This window comes from Ictidomys tridecemlineatus, chromosome 10, assembly GCF_052094955.1.
Source record: "Ictidomys tridecemlineatus isolate mIctTri1 chromosome 10, mIctTri1.hap1, whole genome shotgun sequence".
Classification (NCBI taxonomy): Eukaryota; Metazoa; Chordata; class Mammalia; order Rodentia; family Sciuridae; genus Ictidomys; species Ictidomys tridecemlineatus.
The window spans coordinates 66,091,692-66,114,251 of NC_135486.1; the positions used below are offsets into that span (position 1 = coordinate 66,091,692).

The 22,560-nt window shown below is 41.9% G+C and overlaps 1 protein-coding gene and 1 pseudogene across 7 annotated transcripts in view; both read right to left on the reverse strand.

The window, feature by feature from the left end:
- The window catches only part of Dip2c (disco interacting protein 2 homolog C), a 361,933-nt gene that overhangs the window by 139,483 nt on the left and 199,890 nt on the right, over nucleotides 1-22,560 (reverse strand). For all 7 annotated transcript variants that reach the window (XM_078023128.1, XM_078023125.1, XM_078023124.1 and 4 more), the window contains one exon: nucleotides 17,303-17,413. In XM_078023128.1, the coding sequence (XP_077879254.1) occupies nucleotides 17,303-17,413 (111 nt within the window). The remainder of the gene's footprint in view (nucleotides 1-17,302; nucleotides 17,414-22,560) is intronic.
- On the reverse strand, nucleotides 1,815-3,131 carry LOC106144716 (platelet-derived growth factor C pseudogene; annotated as a pseudogene).

A 22,560-nucleotide genomic window follows, 5' to 3' on the forward strand; every position in this document is an offset into this window, starting at 1 on the left:
GGAAGCCTAAGAGTCACGTTCAGCCTCTAGCTCTTTCTGTAAAGAGTGGCTCAGGGGGCACAGCAACACTGCTCGTCCCTGTACAGTCCACAGGTGCTTTCATACCGTGGAAGCAGAGACCACAATTACCCACAGAGCTGAAAGCATTTGCTATCTGGTCCCTCACAGGAAACACATGGCTCCCTGGGTTTGAAAGCACTCTGCGTGCCCTACACAACCAAACCATCACGTTGTCTTATCCCCTTTAGCTTGTGTGTGCTCTAGTCTTTTCACTTCAAGGAGATTCACAGTACTTTAAGACAGGTTTTTTTGATCACTGCTTTCCTAGGTTTCTGATCAAAGACTAGTAACTGAATGACATGGATCTGTGGGCTCAAAACTGAAGAGCTGATCTATTGTGAGAAAATATTAGTTTTCCATGAATCAAACACTGTCAATTTTACATGTTCTTTTTAAACTAATATTTTTTTTGATGAATCAATACATTTTTAATTCAAATAGTCACCACATAACCTAGGCATAATATTAAGCATTTTACAAGCAGAGTGTTTTACTGATTTTCTTTTCAATTGCAAAAGGGTACAATAAGTGAATTGGTTAAAGGATATACTTCTGTACATAAAAATATCCATGTATTTATACAAGCGTATGGAACAGAGTTTAAAGGTATTGAAATCATAGCATCACAATAAATAGGATGTGTTCCTACTCCACAGCCCACTTTATCAAGAAGCTGTCAGTCTCTTTTATCAAGGTGCTTTCTGTTCTTCTGAGCTGGGTTCGTATTTACTCCCAAACAGGTTAAATTAGTAAGAACTGGAGTTGAATGTCTACTTTTCATATGTTATTTTTTTTTTGCATATCCAATAAACAGGGTGGAAGATATGGTAATTTATTTCCAAAATGTCATTGTGACTTCCCAATCCTATTGGTTTCATACTTCTGTATTTTTAAATGCAGATCAATCTAAGCTCTAGCACCATTCAAGAAGGAAATACATGTATTTTTTTTTGTCAGAGCAACAATATTTTATATCATCCTTATTCCTCTGGCTATAACAATTCTGTTTAGAAAAAATTTACCAAGCTAAAAATAGTTGATCTAGGTTGTCATAAAAAAGAATATTAAATAACTTTGGTAAAAATAGATATATTTAACAAGATTAGAAAAGGCAACAGTTATAATGTCAAAAAGAGAATATAAAAATGTACACAATAAAACAAATAAACCAACTTAAAGTGAAGATAAGGCCACTCTTCTGTTCAGGTTTGCCTCTTTCAAACCATGAATGTAGTTCTCTTCTTCTAAATGGCGGAGATTTTAATAAGAAACATGAAAAATCCAGTCTTTTCTATCAGCATGACACCAGTTTAATTCATAGCAACATAGTTCCTCTTTAAAACCCAAGTTTATAGAACATGAAACGTTCTGGTTTATATATGCAAGTATAAGGGGAAAACATTCCGGATTTTCTGTGATATTGGGCCCAGAACATGGAGCTTTAGAGTTAAGCAGAGCAACAGAATCAGGTGCTCACTTGCAGTTTTTTCTTGTCCTGACATTAACCTAAGCCATATCATGACATAGGGAATACAGACTGCAGCAAGTGGAAAAAGAACGTGGTAACTAGCTAGTGATCTACAATATTTAATTTTTTTTCCCATGATTGAAGACCTTTTCTCCTGTCCTTTGGGCTCCTCTCAAAAGCAATGTTGCACAACTCATAATTCCATTTGGTCTCCTCTTTAGAACCCACTGTAAATCCTGCAGATGGAAGATCCTTGAAGCTAACAACTGGGATTAAGGATGCAGGTAATGCATTAGTTCTCTCACGGAATCAGCCGCTGGCTGTACCTGACAGCTCTGTGAAAGGGCAGCTGGTGGTGATGTGGTTATCCTCCTGTGTTCCCTCTGCACACACAGTCACACTCCTCGTGATGCTCCAGGGCCACGTCAGTGAGTGATTTATGCAATCCCCTGACACCAATCTTTGGTCTCAATTGAAGGACCTCGTGATATTTTTTAGTGACTTTGCTTGGGACACAGTGACATTCATTGCAGTTGTGGAGACAACAGGCACAGTTTCTACCACAGCGTTTAACCAGGAGACAACCTCCTCTTTTAGAAGGTTCAGATCCACCACTCTAGATTTTCTTCCAAAAACAAAAGCTTTGCCAAGAAGTTGCCATGTTGGCCTGTATAGATCTTCTAAGTCCAGCTGCCATCTATCTGGTTCAAGATAGTGAATAAGATCCTCCAAAGTACTAAAGGCGGTTACAGCATTATTAAGCAGGTCCAGTGGCAAAGCTGAAGGGGGTAACACTGAAGGACTCACAGCTTCTGTGAGTTGTGGCATAACAATGTTGTAGTGGATGCAGAATCCGGGTTCAGAAGAAAAATACTCAGATACAAATCTTATTCTGATTTGATTTCCTTTGGAAATCTGTTTTCCTGGTACAGGACCAGAATCACACCAGCACCATAATACAGTTCCATCACTGGGTTCCTCAACTTCTACAAAATCATACTTGCAAATGTCATCTTCTGGGTCTTCCGGCCCAAATCTTTCATCAAATTTAAGTTGTATCCACACATTTTCCTCTGCTACCAATCTCCATACCAAGACCATATTTCTTGGGTAAGTATGAGGAAACCTTGGGCTGTGAATACTCCCATTTGTAGACACAGTAATAATTCTCTCATGATGGGGATTTTGTACTCCGTTCTGTTCCTTGTTGCTGGAGAACTGGAATTTACTACTCAGGTTGGACTCAGCCTGAGTCCCGTGAATCTGGCCGGCCAGGGCAGATGTCAGCAGGAGAAGCCTGAAGAGGAGCATTTGGCTGAGTAGGGCGAGAGCTCACTCATGGTGGGCACTTGGGAAACGGCGACTTCGGAGTCTTTCAGCACCTCCAGGGGAAGGCTGCTCTGGGGTGGAAGCACGGAGCCTGCTCTGGCAGCAGAGAATCGCAGGGTAGTTTCCACATAATCCCATCCAAAACTTTTTCCTAGAGCCCTCTTCTGTGTCTCCAGTTTTTGAAAAGGATCAAAGCAAAACCTGGACCTGAACCAGTTTCCCAAGGTTTAAACAAATCCTGAGCTGTGCCGAAGTGGTGGGGGTGGGGGTGAAGGCAAGGGAGGAAAGAGGGGGTGGGGACGCGGGGGAGGGGGTGGGGACGCGGGGGAGGGCCCCCCCCCCCCCCCCCCCGGCAAGAAGTCATCAGCAAGTTGCTGGGAGCACCTGTCAGTTGGGGGGCCTGGACAGAGGCAAAAACTCAAGGGTCGCGCCAAGTCAGTCTGGAAGCCAGTTCCCCGCAGCCAGCAGTTTCTGATCAATAACCAATATTTTCAAACTTAGAGAAAAATCTACAAGAATAAAGAATTCCCTTTTAAGCTTACACCCAGCTTCACCCAGTGTCCACATGTCACCCCACTGCTTTCTCCGGCCCCCTCCACCCTCTCCAGGCGTTGTTCTCTGAACCACTGCTACTAAGCCATGCAGTTCCTAAAAACAAAGAAATCCCCTTACGTTACAAAAACTTTCCTCAAAATCTGGAAATTTAACAATCTCCTTCTATTATCTAATCCAAAACCCACATTCAATTAATGTCAATTACCCCAGTAATTTCCTTGATGGTTACTTGGTCTTCCTAGTTTGTGATCTAACCCAGGATGAGATGGATTGCATTTGTCACATTATCCCTCCTTAATCCTAAGTTTCTCAAATTTTCTAGAAATTGGAAGTTTTGAATAGTACAGGTCAGTTGTTTTGTAGCCCATCCTTCAATATGGTATTTGGTTTCTTTCCAATGTCCTTGTAATCAGATTTGGATGAGGCATCTCATCAGGGACATGGCAGACAACTGTCCTCTACAGGTGACAAACTTTGATCACTGGTAAAGGTGGTGTCTACCAAGTTCTTCCAGGGTAAAGATGCTACTTTTCCACTGTAATTAAGAAGTAATTTGGAAGGAGATACTTGGACACCATGAAATTTTTAAATAATCTTTGGTTTAACTTCTCTACCTCTCTGGACAAAGGCAAGAGGATACATAAGCAAAATAAAACGGACCGCAACTTGGAAGAAATGTTTATATGCTTCTTGCTGCAAAAATTTGTCTTTAGGCACTCCTACTTTCAGGGCTTCCTCAAAAGGCTTGGTGTGTACTTATATATCATAAATAATGTTATTAACAAACTATGATACTTTTCTACTCCAAATCTTTCAAGATCCATGAGAGGTGAAAGCTGAGCAATGCATAAACTAATGCAGTAATTAGACAAAATCTTTTAAAACAGGCAAGTGTATATTCTATTTTTACCATAAAACAGTACCACAATATACATTGAAATCATCTATAAATAGCATCTTAAAGATTCTATCAGATTCTATATTGAATAATAACGTAAAGGAAAATGACAGAATAACCCATCCACAAATGGCATTCTAGGGTCTGATTCCTGCAGACCCTCAGGCAGCAAAACAGCCAATTAAGACGAGGTGAAGACGTGGGTAACAACTGCCCCAAAGCTGAAGATCAGCCTCTTGGCTCCAACCTTCATCGACAGAACTGTGTCTAATTCAGCATTTACTTCCATGTGCTAAGCTGATGTAGGGCTTAACAATCCCAGTTCAACCCAAAATATCCATGCCAAATAAGAACGTTAGCCTACCAACGCTTTAAAAGTGATTAGATGACAGAATAATCTCTGTGAAAAGATGTTTTGAAACATGATCACTGGCGGGGGAAGGAGCCCAACCCCGGCATCTGGTGACACTTCTGATCCTTCCAAGCTTTGCTCCTTCCTCCTTTTGCTCTCCTTAAATCTGGGTGCACTTCCAGCTCCCAAATTGCAAGAAAACAGAATTGTTACTGGTGAAGCTTCAACAAAGTCCAGCTTATAAGATGCAGGTCTAATAGCCAGAGGGCCAATCCTGCAGAGGGGTCCAGGGCAGAGGAAGACGTGCTACAGTGTAAAGGGACACCATGAGGTCTATTTTCTGCAGGCACTAACACCAGTGGATGACGGGAAGGCACCAGCCAGTTGGAGTACCCAGGACGCAGGAAAGGGGCAGTATGGGACAAGCAACAAATGAGATTGGATATTAAAGAAAAAGTTTATGGTTCGTTGTTCCAAAACCAGATGAATCCTAAAAGAGCTCCTAAGATCAAGAACTTTACAGAAAGCACAGCAAAATGAGTAAATAGGTTGCTATAAATCTTCCCTTTGTTTTCATAAAATGAGTCTATGAATGAAATTCAGCAGCTGTGATGCATCAGAAACCCATTAAAGGACTTAATTAGTGTCCCACAAAATCTTAATTATAAATGTTCTGTACAGGTTTTTCCCATCCAAGTCAATTACAACCAGATGAGGGGCCGAGGAAGGAGAAGGGAGGAACAGAACTCAGTTTTGAGCAGCAGCCTAGCCAGATGATGGGAGCTGACTGCAGGGTCCTCTGTGTCCATGAGGCGTTTGCAAGATTTGTGGGCACACTAGATGTAAGTGTTGTGTACTCCTGTGCCTGTCTGAAACACAAACCTAAAGAGAACTTGCCTCAGGGAAATAATCTGGCTCCAGAGCTGTACATTTAGTCTTCTAAACAGACTTATTTTCTAGCATTTCTAAGCATCAACACAGGGGAATAGTAGTGGACAAAGATGTTTCAGCCTGTGAACAGGCTAGGATCAGGAGCTTACACTCCCCACAGAAATGGAAAATGATTTTCATTCAGGATCCCAGGGTGGTGTTAATATATTACCAAAGCACAGAAAAACAGCAAACATGCACCCCAGGAAACAGGACAGGAAAAAGGGAAGTGGGCAGAACGGCTGGACCACGGACTGTTAGGAGACCTTAGCAAGGGTGAAGGCCTGAGGGCCCGGAGATGAAGCCTTTGGCAATGTGGTAATATAGTGCTCTGGGATGATGTGCTGCCCTCCGGGGGCAAGGAGGGAGTCTCTGGGGAGCATCCTGCAAAGCTGTGCGGGTACCTGCTGGCTGCCATATGGTATAGGGCCTAGACAAGCTGGGCACACAGCAGGCCCAAGTGAAGCTGCAGCTCCTGAAACACTTCCATCAACAGCTGAACACAACATGTAAAGGGCTCAGATCCACAGCTTCCAGAGAAGGCAGTGAAGGATGATGAACTTGGAGCTGAGAGGCGATCAATTTGAGGTAGCTCACTTGGTGATACGAGGTGAATTCTCCTTGTCTGTCCGTCTTTGCTCTACCAATTTATGGTTTACTCATGTTGGGCCTTTAATTCTAATAAACCAAAAGCATTATTCTATGAAGAGAAATGATTTAAGATGAGCTTCATGCAGCACTAAATAAGCAGATCACTATCATCTTTGAATAATTTGTTGAGAATTTCTTATGTTTATGGAATAATTTGTTGAGAACTTATGTTTATAACATTAGATAAATTGTGCTAATAGGTATTTTCTGAGAATTTTTAAAAAATCCTAAAAATGGCAATAAACCACTTAGCATGTCATACAGTGCTGGAGAAAAAAAAATGACTTTTTCTTCAAAGAGAATATAAAAGCTTAATTCCACAGCCCAAGCATTAAGCAGCCACTCCTTAAATGTCTTCATTTTCTGCAAACACCTGTTCCTAAAATAATCACTGCAGGCATCTAGTTTAGAAATTCAGTCTTCCCTCCGCCATCTAGGTTCAAAAAGAAATCTTACCCCATTCTTTGACTTTGGAAAATTTTACCACCTACTGCCCCTCGAAGTCCCTTTATTTACAAGGACTGAGATTCTGCATTACTGATAGGAAACTAAGATTTAGCACTCGATGTGTCCATCTTTCTAGGAAGCAATGGGCTGCTGGACTGTCTTGCTGTGGAAACAGAATCCTGGCTCTGCCAACCCACATCAACACTAAATTTTTAGTTCTTCTAAGTCACACTTTCCTAGTTTGTAAAACAGGAGCATTTAGATTTGCTGTAATAATTACATGAGATAAAGGGCACTGGCAACCTGCTGGGTACCTGTCACACAGCAGGCGCTCAATACTGGTAGTTGCTCTCATTAATATTTTGAGGCAATGGCTTCTAATGAGTGTGCAAAACTGAAGAATCCCAAAGGGGTTATACTGTTGACTGATTCCATGTTTTTCTCACGCACTCACTGTGAATTCTTAGAACGGCACTATCCTGGAGCAACATAACCTGCGGTCACCCAGGTAAATTAACACAGGTTTTCCTGAAGAGCCACAGACAACAGACCATAAGGAGAACTAGGAAGAGGGTGGGCAATGACATGGGACCCTTGGCGTATGCCACATAGGAGCTAGCCAATAAGACCCGGTCATGGCAGCCTCTGCTGTAGTGCCCTGAAGGCACCACCCATCCACCTCCCAGTGTTCTTCCCTCTTCAGGTTTCAACTCATCAGAAACCTAAATGAGGGTCAATGAAGTTGTTAGAAAATCCACTTTTCCTTTTGCACCTCTACTTTTAAAACAGAATGCAGCTTGTTTCACTCTGCAAGAAACTAGTATTCCAAAGTATGAGTAATGGAGTATTTGAGACAAAAACAATTTAGAAGATCTTTGACCTTGGAGAAAAAGGTGTGGTCTAAACCATTGCCTCTTACACTGGCTGCCACTATTGCTATTATAAATAGTCTAGAATAATACACATATCTGAGTCAAAAGTTGATACCTCTCTCTCCGTAAGTTATAGTCACAATCCATTTCCAGGAGCTGTTGAGTTCACGACTCTATACAGATAATTAGAATATATATCTAAACAGAACAGGTGGCAAACTTCAGTCAATTAACAGAAGAGATTGTTTCTCCAATGAAGGAACTTAGCTTCCTTATAGTAAAGCATTTAAACCACCAAGTTCTAGAGCCGGAGCACATGGGTTCAAATTCCAGATCCTCTATGCGACCTTGGGCAAGTTACTTAATCTCTCTGAGCCTCAGTTCTCTCAGGTGTAAGTTAGGAAATAAAAGTACTTTACCTAGGGGAAGCTATGAGGATTAAATGAGTTAATACATTGACGAGTTTAAAGGAAGATCCTGGCAGGTGGTAATTTAAATACTGCACTGGTTAGACTTGAATGTGCTAATTAATGTAACTCAAGTCCAAGAGAATGTTAAAAAAAAAAAAAAAAGACGCCTTCATCTGCAGTTTCCCATAGTGTTAAACATTTTGCATTACTATAATGCATTTGTTGCAGTAAAGTGATATCGATGTTATTAAATAATGTCCATAGAATACACTGGAGTCATGTTTGGAGTTTTTCTCTCAATAGGTTTCAATAAACATATAAGGGCTTGCGCCCTCACCATACCACCACATGGACTCGCCTCCCTGCCCCAAACACACTGTGCTCTGCCCACTCATCCTCCCCTCCCCTGAGGCCAGTCATTCACCGATTTTTTTCCCTGTTTCCATGACCCTGCCTTTCTAGAATGTTGTACACCAGGAAACACCCTGTATGGACCTTCTCAGGTCTGCTTCCTTCTGTCACTAATATGACCTTGGGTCTCCTCTGGACCCTCTTACTGGGTAATAGCTCAGTTCTTGTTACCACTATTGTTCAACTGCTGGAATAAACCACTTTATCCATTTACCTATTAAAGGACATCTTGGTTGCCACCAATTTCAAAAAATTAATGTGCCCATGTTTTCAATTCCTTTGAGTAGCAAGGAGCAAGATTGCTGGTTTGGTTTTATAAGGAACTGACCACCTGTCCTCCCCTAAGCACCCATTCCATTTTGAACTCCCCTACCAGAAAACTGAGGGTCCCAGTTGCTGCTACTCTTCGCCAGCATTTGTGTCAGCTTCTGTCATGTTAATGGCATCTTATAATGTTAATCTGCATTTCCCTGAGGAGAGCAGAGCATCTTTTCCTGTGTTTACTTGCCATCTCTACTTTTGTAAGAAGGAATTTGCTCACAACTTTTGTCCACTTTTTGATTTCTGATTTTTTTTGTTTTGGTGTTTGGTACTAAAGGAATTTGGAATCGAAAACAATACCATTTACATTAGTTCCTTGATAACACAAAAGCAAAATTTTTTTTTCTTCTAATAAATGCAGAATAATTTTTTATCCTGTCTTTTCTTGATTCTTTTATTTTCTACATAGACAATCCTGTCATCTGTGAACTGAATTTATCTTTTTGTTCTTACTATATTAGCTAGAACACCCTAAAGGATAGAGCGGTAACCACCTTTCTTTGCTCCTAATCTTAGAGGGAAACCATGTAGCTTCTCAACACTATGGTGCTAGCTGTGGGATTTTTGTAAATGTTCAAGTTGAGGAAGTTCATTTCTACTCCTAGTTTGCTGAGGGTGTTCCTATAAATGGGTCTTAGCTGTAGAGAAAGGATTTAACAAAATCTATTGACATGATCATATAATTTTTCTGGCCTGTTGATATGAATTCCATTGATTTACAAATACTAAACCAGTCTTGCATTTGTGAAATAAATCCCACTTAGTGGTGTGTAGATATTTCTATACACTGTTGTGTTCATTCTTCCAATACATAGAGGGTGTCTGACATTACGATATGTGTTGGTCTGTTGTTTTCTGTCCAGTTTTGACGTTAGGACAATGGTGGACTTGCAGAATTAGCTTGAAGCTATTCCTTTTCTTCTGTCTTCTGAAGGGGATCACAGAACAGTGGCAAGAGCCTGCTGCAAGCCCATCTGAGTATGTGCTTTCCGTCTGGGAAGGCTGTTAACTCAGTTTAATAAAGTCCTTTCATACAATCTAGTTTTCCCCATTATGAGCTTTGGCAAATTGTCTCTCTTAAAGAACGGGTCCTTTTCACCTGGGCTTGTCATATTTGTGGGCAGAGTTGTACTGTTTATTGCATTTTTAGGGTATGCGGAATCAGTAGCAATGTCCAATATTTCACTGGTGGGATTAATTTTTATCTTTTTCCCCTCTGAGTTAACTAGAAGCTTATCAATACTACTGAGCTTTCAAAATAAAAACTTAAAAAGAAGCCAAGATTTTGTTATTTTTGATCTAACTATTGCTGTAATTTGTATTATATCTTTACTTCTGGATACTTTAGATACGATTTGCTCTTCCTTGTTCCCCTCAGGCCAAAGCTTAGATCATCATCAATTTGGGTTTTTCTTTTCTAATGACAGTATTCAATGCTATACACTCTTAAGACTGTTTTAGCTCCATTTCACAATTTTTGACCATTTGCATTTTCACTTTTAGTTCAAAATGTTTTTCAACTTTTAAAAGACTTCTTTGATCTCTGTATTACTTCAAAGTGTATTGTTGGATCCAATTCTGTTGCAGCTTTCCATTTGCGTTTCTATTACTAATTTCAAGATTAATTCCTTGGTGGTCTGAGAATATACTGTGTGACTTTTTATGACAGAATGTTGTCTTCATGAACGTTCTGTGAGAGCTTAAGAATGCACATTCTGCTGTTGATGAAGGACTCTGTATGCCAATTACAGCTAGTTGATTGATGGTGCTGTTGTTCCAGTCATCTATGTCCCGATTTCTCCTGCTGGATTTGACCATTTCTGATACAGGGATGTGGAAATCGCCCGTGCTAACGGGCCTGTGATATGTTTTATGGGTTGCCTTATGTACTTTGTGCTTTGTTGGTGGGTGCACACACATCAAGGATTATTACACCTTCTTAGAAAAATGACCCCTTTATTATGATTTGCTCTTTATCTGAGAACTTTTCCTTGTTCTCAAAGTCAGTTAGCTACTTTGATCAGTGTGACCATGATAACTTTATCGCTGTGCTTCCATCCGTGACTAAATACTAAGAGATTTCTTTAGGTAACATAGTTCAGTATTTTTTTAATTCAGTCTTTTTAATCCACTTAAAATCTTAACTGAAGTGTTTAGAACATTGAATTTTAAGCCTACTGGCCTTTGAACCAATGTTTTTATAACTTTACTGTTTATCATTTTTTCCTTAGATTTTTTTGCCTTCTCCTCCATCTCTTTTTAGTTTTAATTGAGCACTTTATATGGTCCCATTTTTCTCCTCTTACCACATAATTCACTTTAAACATTAAGTGGGGGCTTGTGAATTGGCAATGTTGTTTGTAAATAATCCAAGTCCACTTCCAAATTATACAATACCAGCTCATAACTGGCGTGAGCACTTGACAAGGCCACTCCCAATTCTTCATCCTGTCCCTTGTAACACTGCTACCCTCTGTTACCCCACCATGCTACAGTCACACAATATATTACTTTTACTCTAGTCCAAACAATGTTAGGACAATTATGAATAAAAATGAGCAGAGATTTCCTCCGCATTTACCCTTCTCTAATGCTCCTCCCACAGATCTGCATTTCCAGCCTACCCACGCCATGTCTACTAAAGGTCCACAGGTGTTTGTTCTGACACGGCGTTTCCTTCCTAGATCTTGCTTCATTCTGGTTACATTATCCATCTGCAATTTTGAGGCAATAATTTGCCCTATGGCCTTATTTCTTTGGTCGATCAGGGACTCTTATCGTGGGGCTAGTAAAGGAGAACAGAATTTTACATTTCATTTTAACCGATTTAGATTTAACAGGTTCCACGTGGGTTCTAGCAACACGAGGAGACAGCTAGTCCCACTGGTGGGGCCTCACACCAGCATTGGGGATATTAAACTGACTGTATATCTAATTTAGCTCCACTGTGTGCATTCTCCTCTTCCAGCCCATCGTATTTAATGTAAATAGCGATTTCTATCACAATCAAAAATGTCCTCAGGAGTCTCATAGTAAATGAAAGTTGAGGACAAAGTTAAACCTTCAGATGTACTATAGGACAGCAAGGACAGGGTTTTCTGAATTTGCGTCTCACCTACATTCAGTGCATAGAACGCTAGATTGTATTAAAATTACTAATATATTTGTTGAGTGAATGATTACAAGTACACTAGCCTATTCCCAGCAAGTAAATCAAACCTTATCACTTAAAAAAAAAAAAAAAAAATCAACCTAAGGCATGGGTGGGTTCAGATGCAGAAGTTTATACTTCACATTCTCTCAACTTTAAAGACAAAAAAAAAAAAAAAAATCTCATGACAATGATTCTCAAACTCCTTGACCCAAAGAACATGTTGAACTTCTAAACATTGTGATAAACCTTCAAAACTTTTGCTAATGTGATTAACAGTATGTGCGTTTGGGGGGGCAGGGGGCGGGAGAGAAAACCAAGTAGCTTTTTAAAACAAAACTATCAACGCAGAATCTCTGCCTGTTAGAACAGGAACAGCACCATGTCCTGTAGCCTCTGCCCAAGTCCTTCACACACTCATGAAAGAGTAAGAATAAAAACTACTTGATCCTATGGACACCCTGAAAGGCCTCAAGAACCCCCAACCCAAGACCCCTGGTACTTTGTTCAAGGCTCCCCGCTGCCTCAAAACTCGAGGGTCCCTCATGTGCCACTGCCAAGGAGAGTGACATGGAGACCACAGCGCCTAACCATTACAGAGGCAGCTGCTATCTATGTATGGGTATGAAACTAAACATTTTAAAATCTATATCTGAAGTCATCAAAACACAAGATTCTAGCCATATCAGGAAACAGTATATGTTGCCTTTTAGTTTTAATATTCTTCCTGTTCACAGCTGGTCGTTGCAATGGATGCAAACGTACCTAAAGGTTTAAGTTTTGCGATTACCAGGGGTAAGTATTAGATGTTGCTAACAATTAAGCTTTAGACTTTGTATAAAGTATTTTAGTGTCTAATATAAAGTGATATTTCTAGATGCCTGGTAAATGCCTATTGATTCATTAGCTTTCCAAATCAGATTCAAGCTCTGCCCAAAAAATTAACTTAAAAAGGAGAGAGGATCTATTATAAGAACTCTAGTAAGAGTATATGGCAATGTAAGGTCATGGTTTAGAAATGAAATGGAATGATTATCTGGAGAGACTAAATTGAGGACTACGTGGATGACTATAGTGACTGCTCATTAAATCAGATATCTAATAGATAACAGAACTGCTCCTTGGCTAACAATTTGATCAAGGCACCTGAAGTAGCTCTACTGCAAGGTAAGTGGCCAAAGCCTTCTGGAGAAGCTAAGTCTCCTGAAGAACCACAAACCTTTTCCTGGAGAATGACTTAAATGTCCCACAATGGCTTGAAAGAAAATAAACCAGAAATTTGTGAAATGCAATAGATTAAAATAAACTCCTTTATCACAACTTATTTTTAAGATCTACTTATGAGCCTATACTCCATGAGAGTAGATTAAGGTATGTCAGTAAATTAAGAAAACTCAACTATATTTAGGGCAGATTCCATGAGAGGGGCAGAGACTTGGTGGTGGTGGAGAACCGGAGCCCCAAGAGTCATAAGCCCCTGGAAAGCTTGCATAGATGCAGCCATTCCGCATGAAAGTCTGTCATCATCAAAAAGTGAAGAGAATTATTCTTAAAAACTGGATTAAAATATGGTATAAAGCATTTTCCACTGTCTCAGAACACTTCAAGGAATGTCTATGTGATTTTTCACAGACTCCTCGACGTAAGTGACTAGCCGAGGCAAAGTCCATCATCTTTCAATGACCAATAAGAGTTAACTTCTAAAGAGATACATGGGTTCTGAACAGACCACAATCTGGGCAGGAGTTTGAGACATCTACACATTATCCTTGATTGCCGCCCTCACGCTCCAACAGGTTAAAACTCAGCTTTCAGGTCCCACTGCTCCTGGGTTATCCCTTACCCAAGATACTTGGACCAGAAGTATTCCCAATTTAAATTTTTCTAGATTTGGGGTATGTGCATACATGAGATACCTTGAGAACAGACTCCAAATTCTAAATAAAATCATTTATTTCTTATGTACTTTATATTTATAGCTGGAAAGTAATTTTATATAATATTTTTAATGTATTTATGTTTTGATTAATATATGAGGTCAGGTGTGAAGTTTTTCCATTTGCGACATCACGTTGGAACCCAAGTAGTTTCAGATTTGAAGTGTTTCACAATTTTTGATTAGGGATACTCAACCTGCCTCTTCTAAATACCTCAAATCTCTCTGGTTCTGACCTTTCTCCTAAACTTGTATCAAGCCCACGCATTCAGGGTGTCTTCTGCCTCTAATCCATGCTCCACAATGTTATTGAAGTAATTTTCAAACTAAATTTGCTCCCATTGTACCTTTACCTCAAATCTCCAACTGGTATTCCATTATCTTCTACATCAAGTCCAAATTCCCAAAGCACAAGACACAAAATACTGTGTAATCCAGCTCCTCCTAATTTCTTGCTCTTTCCAAATGGGTTACATTTTCTCATTAACCTTCCTTCCAAAAATAGAAGCCAGGCTCTGTTACAGGTGCTTGGTATATATGAATTAAAAAAATAAAGAACACTGCCTTTGCAGATCTTACATCCTTATTGGAGAAGTAGATGATAAATGGATGACTGACAGTTGATAGATGAATGATAAATAAGGAGATGGATGACCAATAGGTTATAGGTGGGTAGATGATATAGACAGAAATAGTAATCTACTTGTCATTCATCCATCTAATAGATTCAGAGAACGTTACACAGATTATTGAAATGGAGACAATCAGGACAGGAAAGGGATAGGGACTGTGTAAGAGGTGGCATGTTTTGTAACTGTTGGATAAAGAATGCCTCATTCAAAACAGCAACATTTGAGAAAAGACCTGATGAAGGCCAGGACACACCATCTTGTCTTATGAGGGAAGAACTTTCCAGGGAGGGGGAACTGCCAGTGTAAAGGGCCTATGGCAGATAGGTGCTCCCTGGAGGTCCACCAGGAAACCAGTGTGGCAGCAGAGAACAAGTCAGAAAAGATGATTATCTCCTGGGGGCACAGTGATGCCAGGCCACATCCACCAGGTCTTCATGTAGATTTTGGCTCCCAGGAGCTGCTTGATCACACAATCAACACCTTTTGATACAACACTGTTTTAAAAATCCAGGCTGCTGCTGGGTTGAGAGAAGACTGCAGGGGCCAAGGCTGGACACTTCGCCTTGCCCATCATGCTGCTAGTAACAATTGTTACACTGCACCTGCAACTAGTCATCCTTAGGCTCCTTGGTCTGTGCACTTTGGGGACTGTGTGTTAGCTTTCTCTGCAGCTCTCAATCTCCTAGCACTATACCTGGCACAGAGCAGACCCCTGGATCAAGAGTGTCTCCTCAAGACCCTCCTGGGACAACCAGGCTCCTTGGAGTTCCAGGTACCTGTCCTGGCCACTAGAGGGGTCTAAGCTCATCTTTGAACTTAGTCCTGGAGCCAAAGGAGGGCCAATAGCAGCACCTGAGGATAAGGCTGGGCATTCAAGACCAACAAATCCACCCAGTGTGCAGGGCTGATCAATGACCATACAGAGAGAATAGAAATAAAAGTGTTGGGACAAAGTTTGGAATCCTGGGTTAGCTGACATCTGGAGTGACATCCGCCTCATTAGATGCCTCACCCTCAAAAGGGGAGACGCTTGAAGCTCTCATGCCTCAGGCTGTGTTTCTAATTGGAAAAAGACTAACACTAATTGCAGCATTTGTTCAAGGCTATTTCCCCACCTCACAATGCTGCTAATGAAAAATTAACAGTGATTTTATCATAGGACACTAGGGGGGCTGGACCAGATGGGTGGCTTCCTTTCTGAAGGGCTGTGCCCACAGCATCCTTCTGAGCTGATGAAGTCAGCTCTTCAAGCTGTCTCCATCTCCTAAGCCACTGCCCTCTGCTGTGTGCACCCCTTCCTCCATCCTCCTGCCCTCCCAAGTAGGATCATGTGCATGGCTGGCAGGAAATGCACTGGAGGCTGAGGTATCACTTCTCATAGCCTAACTAGGAGAATTTCTAAGACCAGACGCATCAAAAGGCCACAAGAACATCAGGGCTTATCACCCCCCATCATCTCCAGCATCATGCAGAAAGATCCATAATGCAGCAAACAGACCGCTCTAATTATATTTCTATCCATTTTTTTTTTTTTTTTACAAAGACACTTAACAAAGTTAGAGATTAGAAACTAATGTCATTTTCCATGGGGTGAGAAGTTGTATGAGAGGCCAAAGGAAACCAGATTTGCATCCTCAATCATTGTTGCCTCTCTGAACTTGGTTTTCTCCTCTATGAATCGAGGCAAAAGTGGTTTCTAGACACCTGTCCACATGCATGTCTGTGTGTATGCAGATAAAACAACAGCAAGGTGAGTAGTCGGGGTAGTTCACGGAAGCCCTTTACATAAAGCCTGCCTCTTCCTATTACTTGAATGGGACCTGACACACCTAAATGGATAAGATCTCAGTGTCAATACACATGGGGTGTAAAATAGCCTTAAAATAAGAGGTTAAGTTTCGGCATAAAATCCCCCCTTCATTCTAGCCCCACACATGGTCCCTGACATTAAAGGCTTGAGAACTCCCGAAAGGTCAGGAAGAACAGTTCGAGGCAGGGAGTAGCACGTCCTGCAGCTTCAGAAGCCCATTCTTATTTGCACAGGTGCTCCCTGCAGGTTCCATAAGGCCTGCTTTCCCTTCTGCCCTTCCTGTGGAAACCAGAGCCAGCAAACCAGGCAGAGAGCACTGAGGCAACCTGCCTTGTAAGCCTCATTGAGCACCACCCTGGAGCTGCACAGGACCCACCCAACCACTGTGTGGACTGAGTCACTTCACCATTCTCGGCGGCAATGTCCACCTGTGCCACATGAAACAGTAACTTCATCACCGGCTTGTTATGAGACTGCCTGCGAAAAGCTCTTTGAAAAATTTAAAGTGATATGTAAATGTCTTAGGTCTGGTCACCACCAGTCAATTACAAGGATTTGCAACCCATGTTGTAGAACAATGACAAAACTTCCAAGTAATTCCCTTATAAAAGTTATAGTTAGGCGAACAGAAAAAAACAATTTTAATTTGCATATTAGGTGAAAATCTCTCTCAAAAGTAAACGTATCAGGGCTGGGGCTCAGCAGTAGAGTGCTCACCTAGCACATGCTAGGCCATGGGTTTGATCTTCAGCATCATATAAAAATAAGGGTACTGTGTTCAACTACAACTAAAAATTAATTTTTTTCAAAAAAGTTAATATTTATCACAGTCTAAGTTTCTTCTTGTTCAACTAATGAAAAAATTAAATCTAGCGCTGCCCAGATGTGGCCTGCAGTAGGAATGAATTACAAGACAGCATTCAGACAAGATGATACTATAGAACAGACAAAAAACAGGGCAGGTCCATATTCCTTGAACCTGTGCCTCACAGATAATGAGTGTGCACCTGCTCATCCACAGTGACAGATCAAAGTACCATTAGTCTCCTGCCCCCATGCAATGCCTTACCTGACCGATAGCGCTCATCTCGTGACCCTGAGGACCTTCGGCGGTGGTATCTAGAGGCAGAAGAAGGAGTGACAGGAGCCCGGCGCTCTTGAGGCAAAGCTTGGTCCACCCCTAGATTTAAGGGAAAACAGCAAAGTGAGGGTAGGGCTGTGCTCAGCAGCTGCAGGCAGCAAACACCATGGAGCCAATCCCTTGGTGGAATAAACCTAGGCTTCGCCATGCACACAGCGCAGCTGGAGCGGCCCATGGACCAGTTGGGGGTGGGTGTTCATCACAGCGTATGAGCAGGAGGTAAGCATTCTGGGCTGTGGCAGGGGAAAGTGCTCCAAAACGCAGAAGGCGAGCCCTGCCCAGAGGCCCAGCATTGAAGAATGCCAGCCAGTGCCCCTTCAGTCACCACCACCCCAACTACATCATGGGAAGAACAATGAAGCCCAAGACAGAAAAGGTATGATTTTTTTTTGGGGGGGGGTATAGTATACAAGTCATAAATCCCTGAAAAAAGTCCAAAGTCACATTTTATCATTAATGTTCACCTTTAAATAAATCTTTCAAGGGGCTGGAGATGTAGCTGAGCAGCAGAGCAATTGTCAGAGACCCTGGGAGCAACTGTTAGTATCAAAAAAGAATTTTACAGGATTTCTTTAAACAATGCTATTCAGGTCACTAGAAGGTACCTATAGGTAGCAAACAGCTTTGTTCACTCCAAAGTAATCACTCTCTGGAAACTTCACACTCTGGAAACTTCATTTGATACTAGGGGTTTTAACAAGGTATATTCGAGTACAGTTGTGATGAATTACCAAGAATATCACCTTCATCAGATAACGACAATTCAAAAGATACTGGTCAAAAAGCTGACCCAAATCTGCCAATCACAGTTCTACTGTGATAACCTAACAGGGGCAGGAATAATCCAGATAAAAAAAGTTGTGTGAGAAGAATTTAATCATTACAGTTCAGGAATAAGACTTCCTACACTGAGCATTTGTTACCAACTGTTGCTTCTTCAGAGATAGACCAATAACACTTAAGAACTCCAGCACTGAATTGTTGAAAAAAAAAAAAAAAGTTTAGACCCTGATTTCCAGTGACAGGCTCCCACGAAAGTTAAATGTTGATTCTGTGGATTAACATTTCTCTCACTCTGGTGATTTCCATGCCAGTTTTTCTTGCATGTTTTTAGGTCCCCCGTGATAGGACAACTATGTCAGAATCAAAAAAACAGCAGTTCCCACTCTAACACCACTTTGTTAGGCTCTATAAAACTTTAACTAGCAAGCACATCAAGTCATTAACATTCTGCAGTAAATGAACATTTCAGTTATTGTCTACAAATGATCTTTTCAGACATTTAAAACTTTTTTTTTTAAAATAAAATAGGTAAAGTTTATGAAATCAGAGTCCTGTCTAAAGACACGTTGCTAGGTATTTACACTGATTCATACACATATAGATTATAATTCTCAAGATTATATACAGACTGAAAACCACAAGGTTGAGTGTTAGGAATATTTTATGTGGTTATAGTATTTGTACCTTTTTGTTGTCTCGTCCTCCAACACATCCTATCTACTGCTGATCCTTTAAAAGCACTCCCCACACCCCGGCCCTATCTGATGCTTACAACCTGGCGATGGCTTTTCAGCTAGGTGTTCCCGGGAGAGCCCTCCTAGAGCCCCTCCCGCTCTACCCTTGGTCATGCAGGTGTGCCTTCATCCTGGACTTGTGTTATTGTGTTGGTCATTCGTTCCTTACGTGTCTTCTCACCTCTCCCTCATATTTTAAAGGGGCACCTCAAGTAGCTTCTGCAGAAGGGATGAAGGACACATGGAGGCCCTACATGTGCCCAGTGTGCATCTCTTTACCTTCACGTGATCGGGTCGGTTGCTCAGATGTGGAATTCTAGGCAAGAGTTACTTTAGTTCATTGCCTTTTGTTGCCATCAGTGTTGAAAAACCAAAATGCCACCCCTGTGCTCTAATCCTCACCTGGACCTCTTTGTCGACTTCTCTAATTTCCCCTCTCCTCCCACTGAAGGGGCTGCATGACAGCCCTTCTTCCTCATGGCTGGGCACCACCAGATCTTCCACTGGGTTGTTTTGTTTGCCTGAAGAGACTCACTGCCTGGCTAGTGAGTGAACTCAGGCACATGCACCACCCCAGACATCCCTAAACTGAGGACCTTGCTGGTTTCAATGCCCAAGCCGTTGTGGCTCCCATTCTCCTGTCCTGTGGACTTAGACTTCATCTGTTTGCTGACAGGTATCTCAGTGCAGCTTGGGAGGAAGCAGAGGCAAGTGCAACACTCCAACCACTGGGTTTGAGATGCACCAGTCAACAGTTTTTTGGTGTTTTCTTTTTAATGTGTAACTTTCAGTCTCAGTAACTCAAACATACCTTCTGGAATTACTCTCACCTCCCCAGCTTACCAGAACGTGCAGTATAGAGTTGTGGGCCACTATTGGGCTCATTCATGAACCTTATGAAGCTGTCCTCAAACATACTTTTGTATGTAAGTGTTAGGAATACTAAGCTTCATAGGCTGAAATGTAGCATTTACAACAGTTTTGTTTTTAAAAGGGTGGATAAAACTAAATGTAACAGTTATAACAGGTTGACAGCAACGACAGTGAAACAAACTAGAATATTAGTTCTATTAACTTTAATCTGGGCTTATTCCCAGCGAGATTTGAGGTGGCTTAGAAGTATGGTCTGAGGGCTGGGGATATAGCTCAGCTGGCAGAGTGCTTACCTCACATGCACAAGGCCCTGGATTCAATCCCCAGCACCATAAAAAATAAAAAAATAAAAAGTATGCTCTGACAAGAGGAGGCCACCAGCTACAATGTGCTCACCATAAGAGTCCAACTTGTGACCACAGTAGGGCCCACGGTCACTGCAAGGTTGTTCTCCTTGTCTGTCTACTAATGGGAACTGAGCAACACTACTGCTGGAACAGATGTCTCCATACAGTATAAATAATTCATAGAACAGCCCAGTGTGCACCCAGCATGGGTCTGGCACTCCCAGCTATGTCCATCTTGAACCAGGTTCACACACTGCCCAGGAGAGCCACAGGAAAAAAGCCTCAATAGCCAGTGTGATCAAGGGCATAAGAGGCCGATTTGGTCCCTGGGAAGGAAGTCGTCCTGAGGACCTCGGGGTTACTGTCCCAAGAGATCCAGATAGGAGGACAAAAATGTTATTTCTGCTTAGGGAAAAGCACCACAGGGGTCAACAGAGGTATCAGGGTATCTCCCACAACTATCAGGCATTCACATGTCGGTGTGTCCGACACCAAGTCACCTCCACATCCTAAGAGTGTCAGGGAGAGACTCTGAGCTCTGGATCTGTCAGGCTCCTGTCCCTGTGACCTCAGCAAGTTCCTCCTCCTTTCCAAGGCTCGGTCCCCCATCTTTAGACAGAAATAGTAGTAATGGATAACACTGGTAGCACCGGTTTAAGACTTAATCCCTTAGGTTCTTAGCATAAAAGCCATGAGTCAGGGACCATTAGTTGCCATTTTACTGAGAAGAGAAAAAAAAAACACAAAACAGGCACAGAAGCAAGGTGTGAACTCTGGCAGTATACACCAGCCTGTCAGTCACGATTGCCTTTCCTTTGTGACTGGAGTATCGCCTGGGTGCTCCCAGATGCCGCTGTCTGGATGCCCTGGAGTTGTGCAGCACTGGGTGCTGGGCTCCAGGTACCACCCCCAGCACCAGAGTGGGTGTTCACGCTCCTCCAGCCATACCTTAAAACCCTGGGGAGGCACATATGAGTATTTCCTTAACACTGTGGTGAAAGAACACGATGATCCTGTTGGCCCTAATGTTAGGGGACAAGTGGGACAGCCATCAGTCTAAAACGATGCTTGAGATCAGAAGTCAACAGGGCAGTACTGGTGACCCTCGATTATGCTGGATGTAAACGTATTGCAGGGATGGGGGATTAGAAATTCTAAATTTGGACAGTAAGAAAGACTAAAATCTTGGTTTTTAATGTGTATTTAAGTGAAGTCATGAAAGTTGCACGGAGAAACCCTTTAAAAATCAACACGGGATTTAGCATAAGACAATCTGGATCTAAATTCTGATCTTACTCTAGTTGCCTAAGCTTGGGCAAGTCTCTGTGCCTCTAAGCCATACATTCCGTGCATGCTGAAGGGAGGGTGCAGACATCATCTGGGAGGGACAGTCAGCTCCTGAGGCCCCCCAGGGATTCCCGTCTCTTCCCCAGCATTGAGAGCAAGCTTGGGTTCAGGGGGCGGGGGGAAATCCTCTGAGCTCCATAGAAACACATCACAGGCTGCTGTGCACATGAAACCCCCTTTAGATAATTTTCAAAATTGCTGCAGATTTTTCTATAGCTCATATCTGCCCAGAAACAGTTTCTGAATAGAGTCCCTTCTCTTCTAGCACCTAGCTATACTTCCTGGTTTACATCACAGCACTTATTTCTACAATAAGTTCAGTCAAGGAATTTACCAGAAAGTAGTAATTGCCATACATGTGGGTAATAAATTTACTACTTCTGCATTGACGTGGATGAGAACACCATAAACAAGAGTGGAATCTCATCCTAAGCAGTGTCTACACAAACCACAGAAACCCAGTTCTTACACTGTCACTGTTACTTTTGTCTTTTACAAACATAGGTCTTCGCCATAAAACTAAGTCTAATTAATAATCATTTTCCTAATATTTTAACTTGATTAGGAACTCATGGGAAAGATTTAAAACTTTTAGTGGTTTGACATTGTGTCCAACTCCACCACCCTGGCCTTTGATCTATGCTCAGATAAGCTCAGCTCATCACCAGGATTCTGCATAGGCCTCAGTTGTTTTTTTTTTTCCCCCTTCCCCCAAACCCCTATCAGACAGTTCTGAGGTTGGCACCATCCTCATGGTTAGGTGGACAAACCCAATGGGGCTCCAACTCCAGAAACATGGCATAACAGTGGGCTTGGCTGTGGTTCCTCTTAACTATTCAGACCTGTGACAAGGAACCCGATTCATTCAATGCAACACCAGAAATTTCACCTGATCAGACCACCAGCTGTGAGAGACAGGACAGGTCTTAGACAATGTACAGTGGCAAACTGCAAGACTGATCCTAAGGACAGCTGGCCCAGAACACGGGTGACATACCCTCGGCTGATGCGAGTTCATCTCCTCTACCCTTCAAGCTGGAAGGACCCATGCTAAGCCGGAGGGGCAACACCAACTTGACTCACAATCCCCTGTGTGGGATTA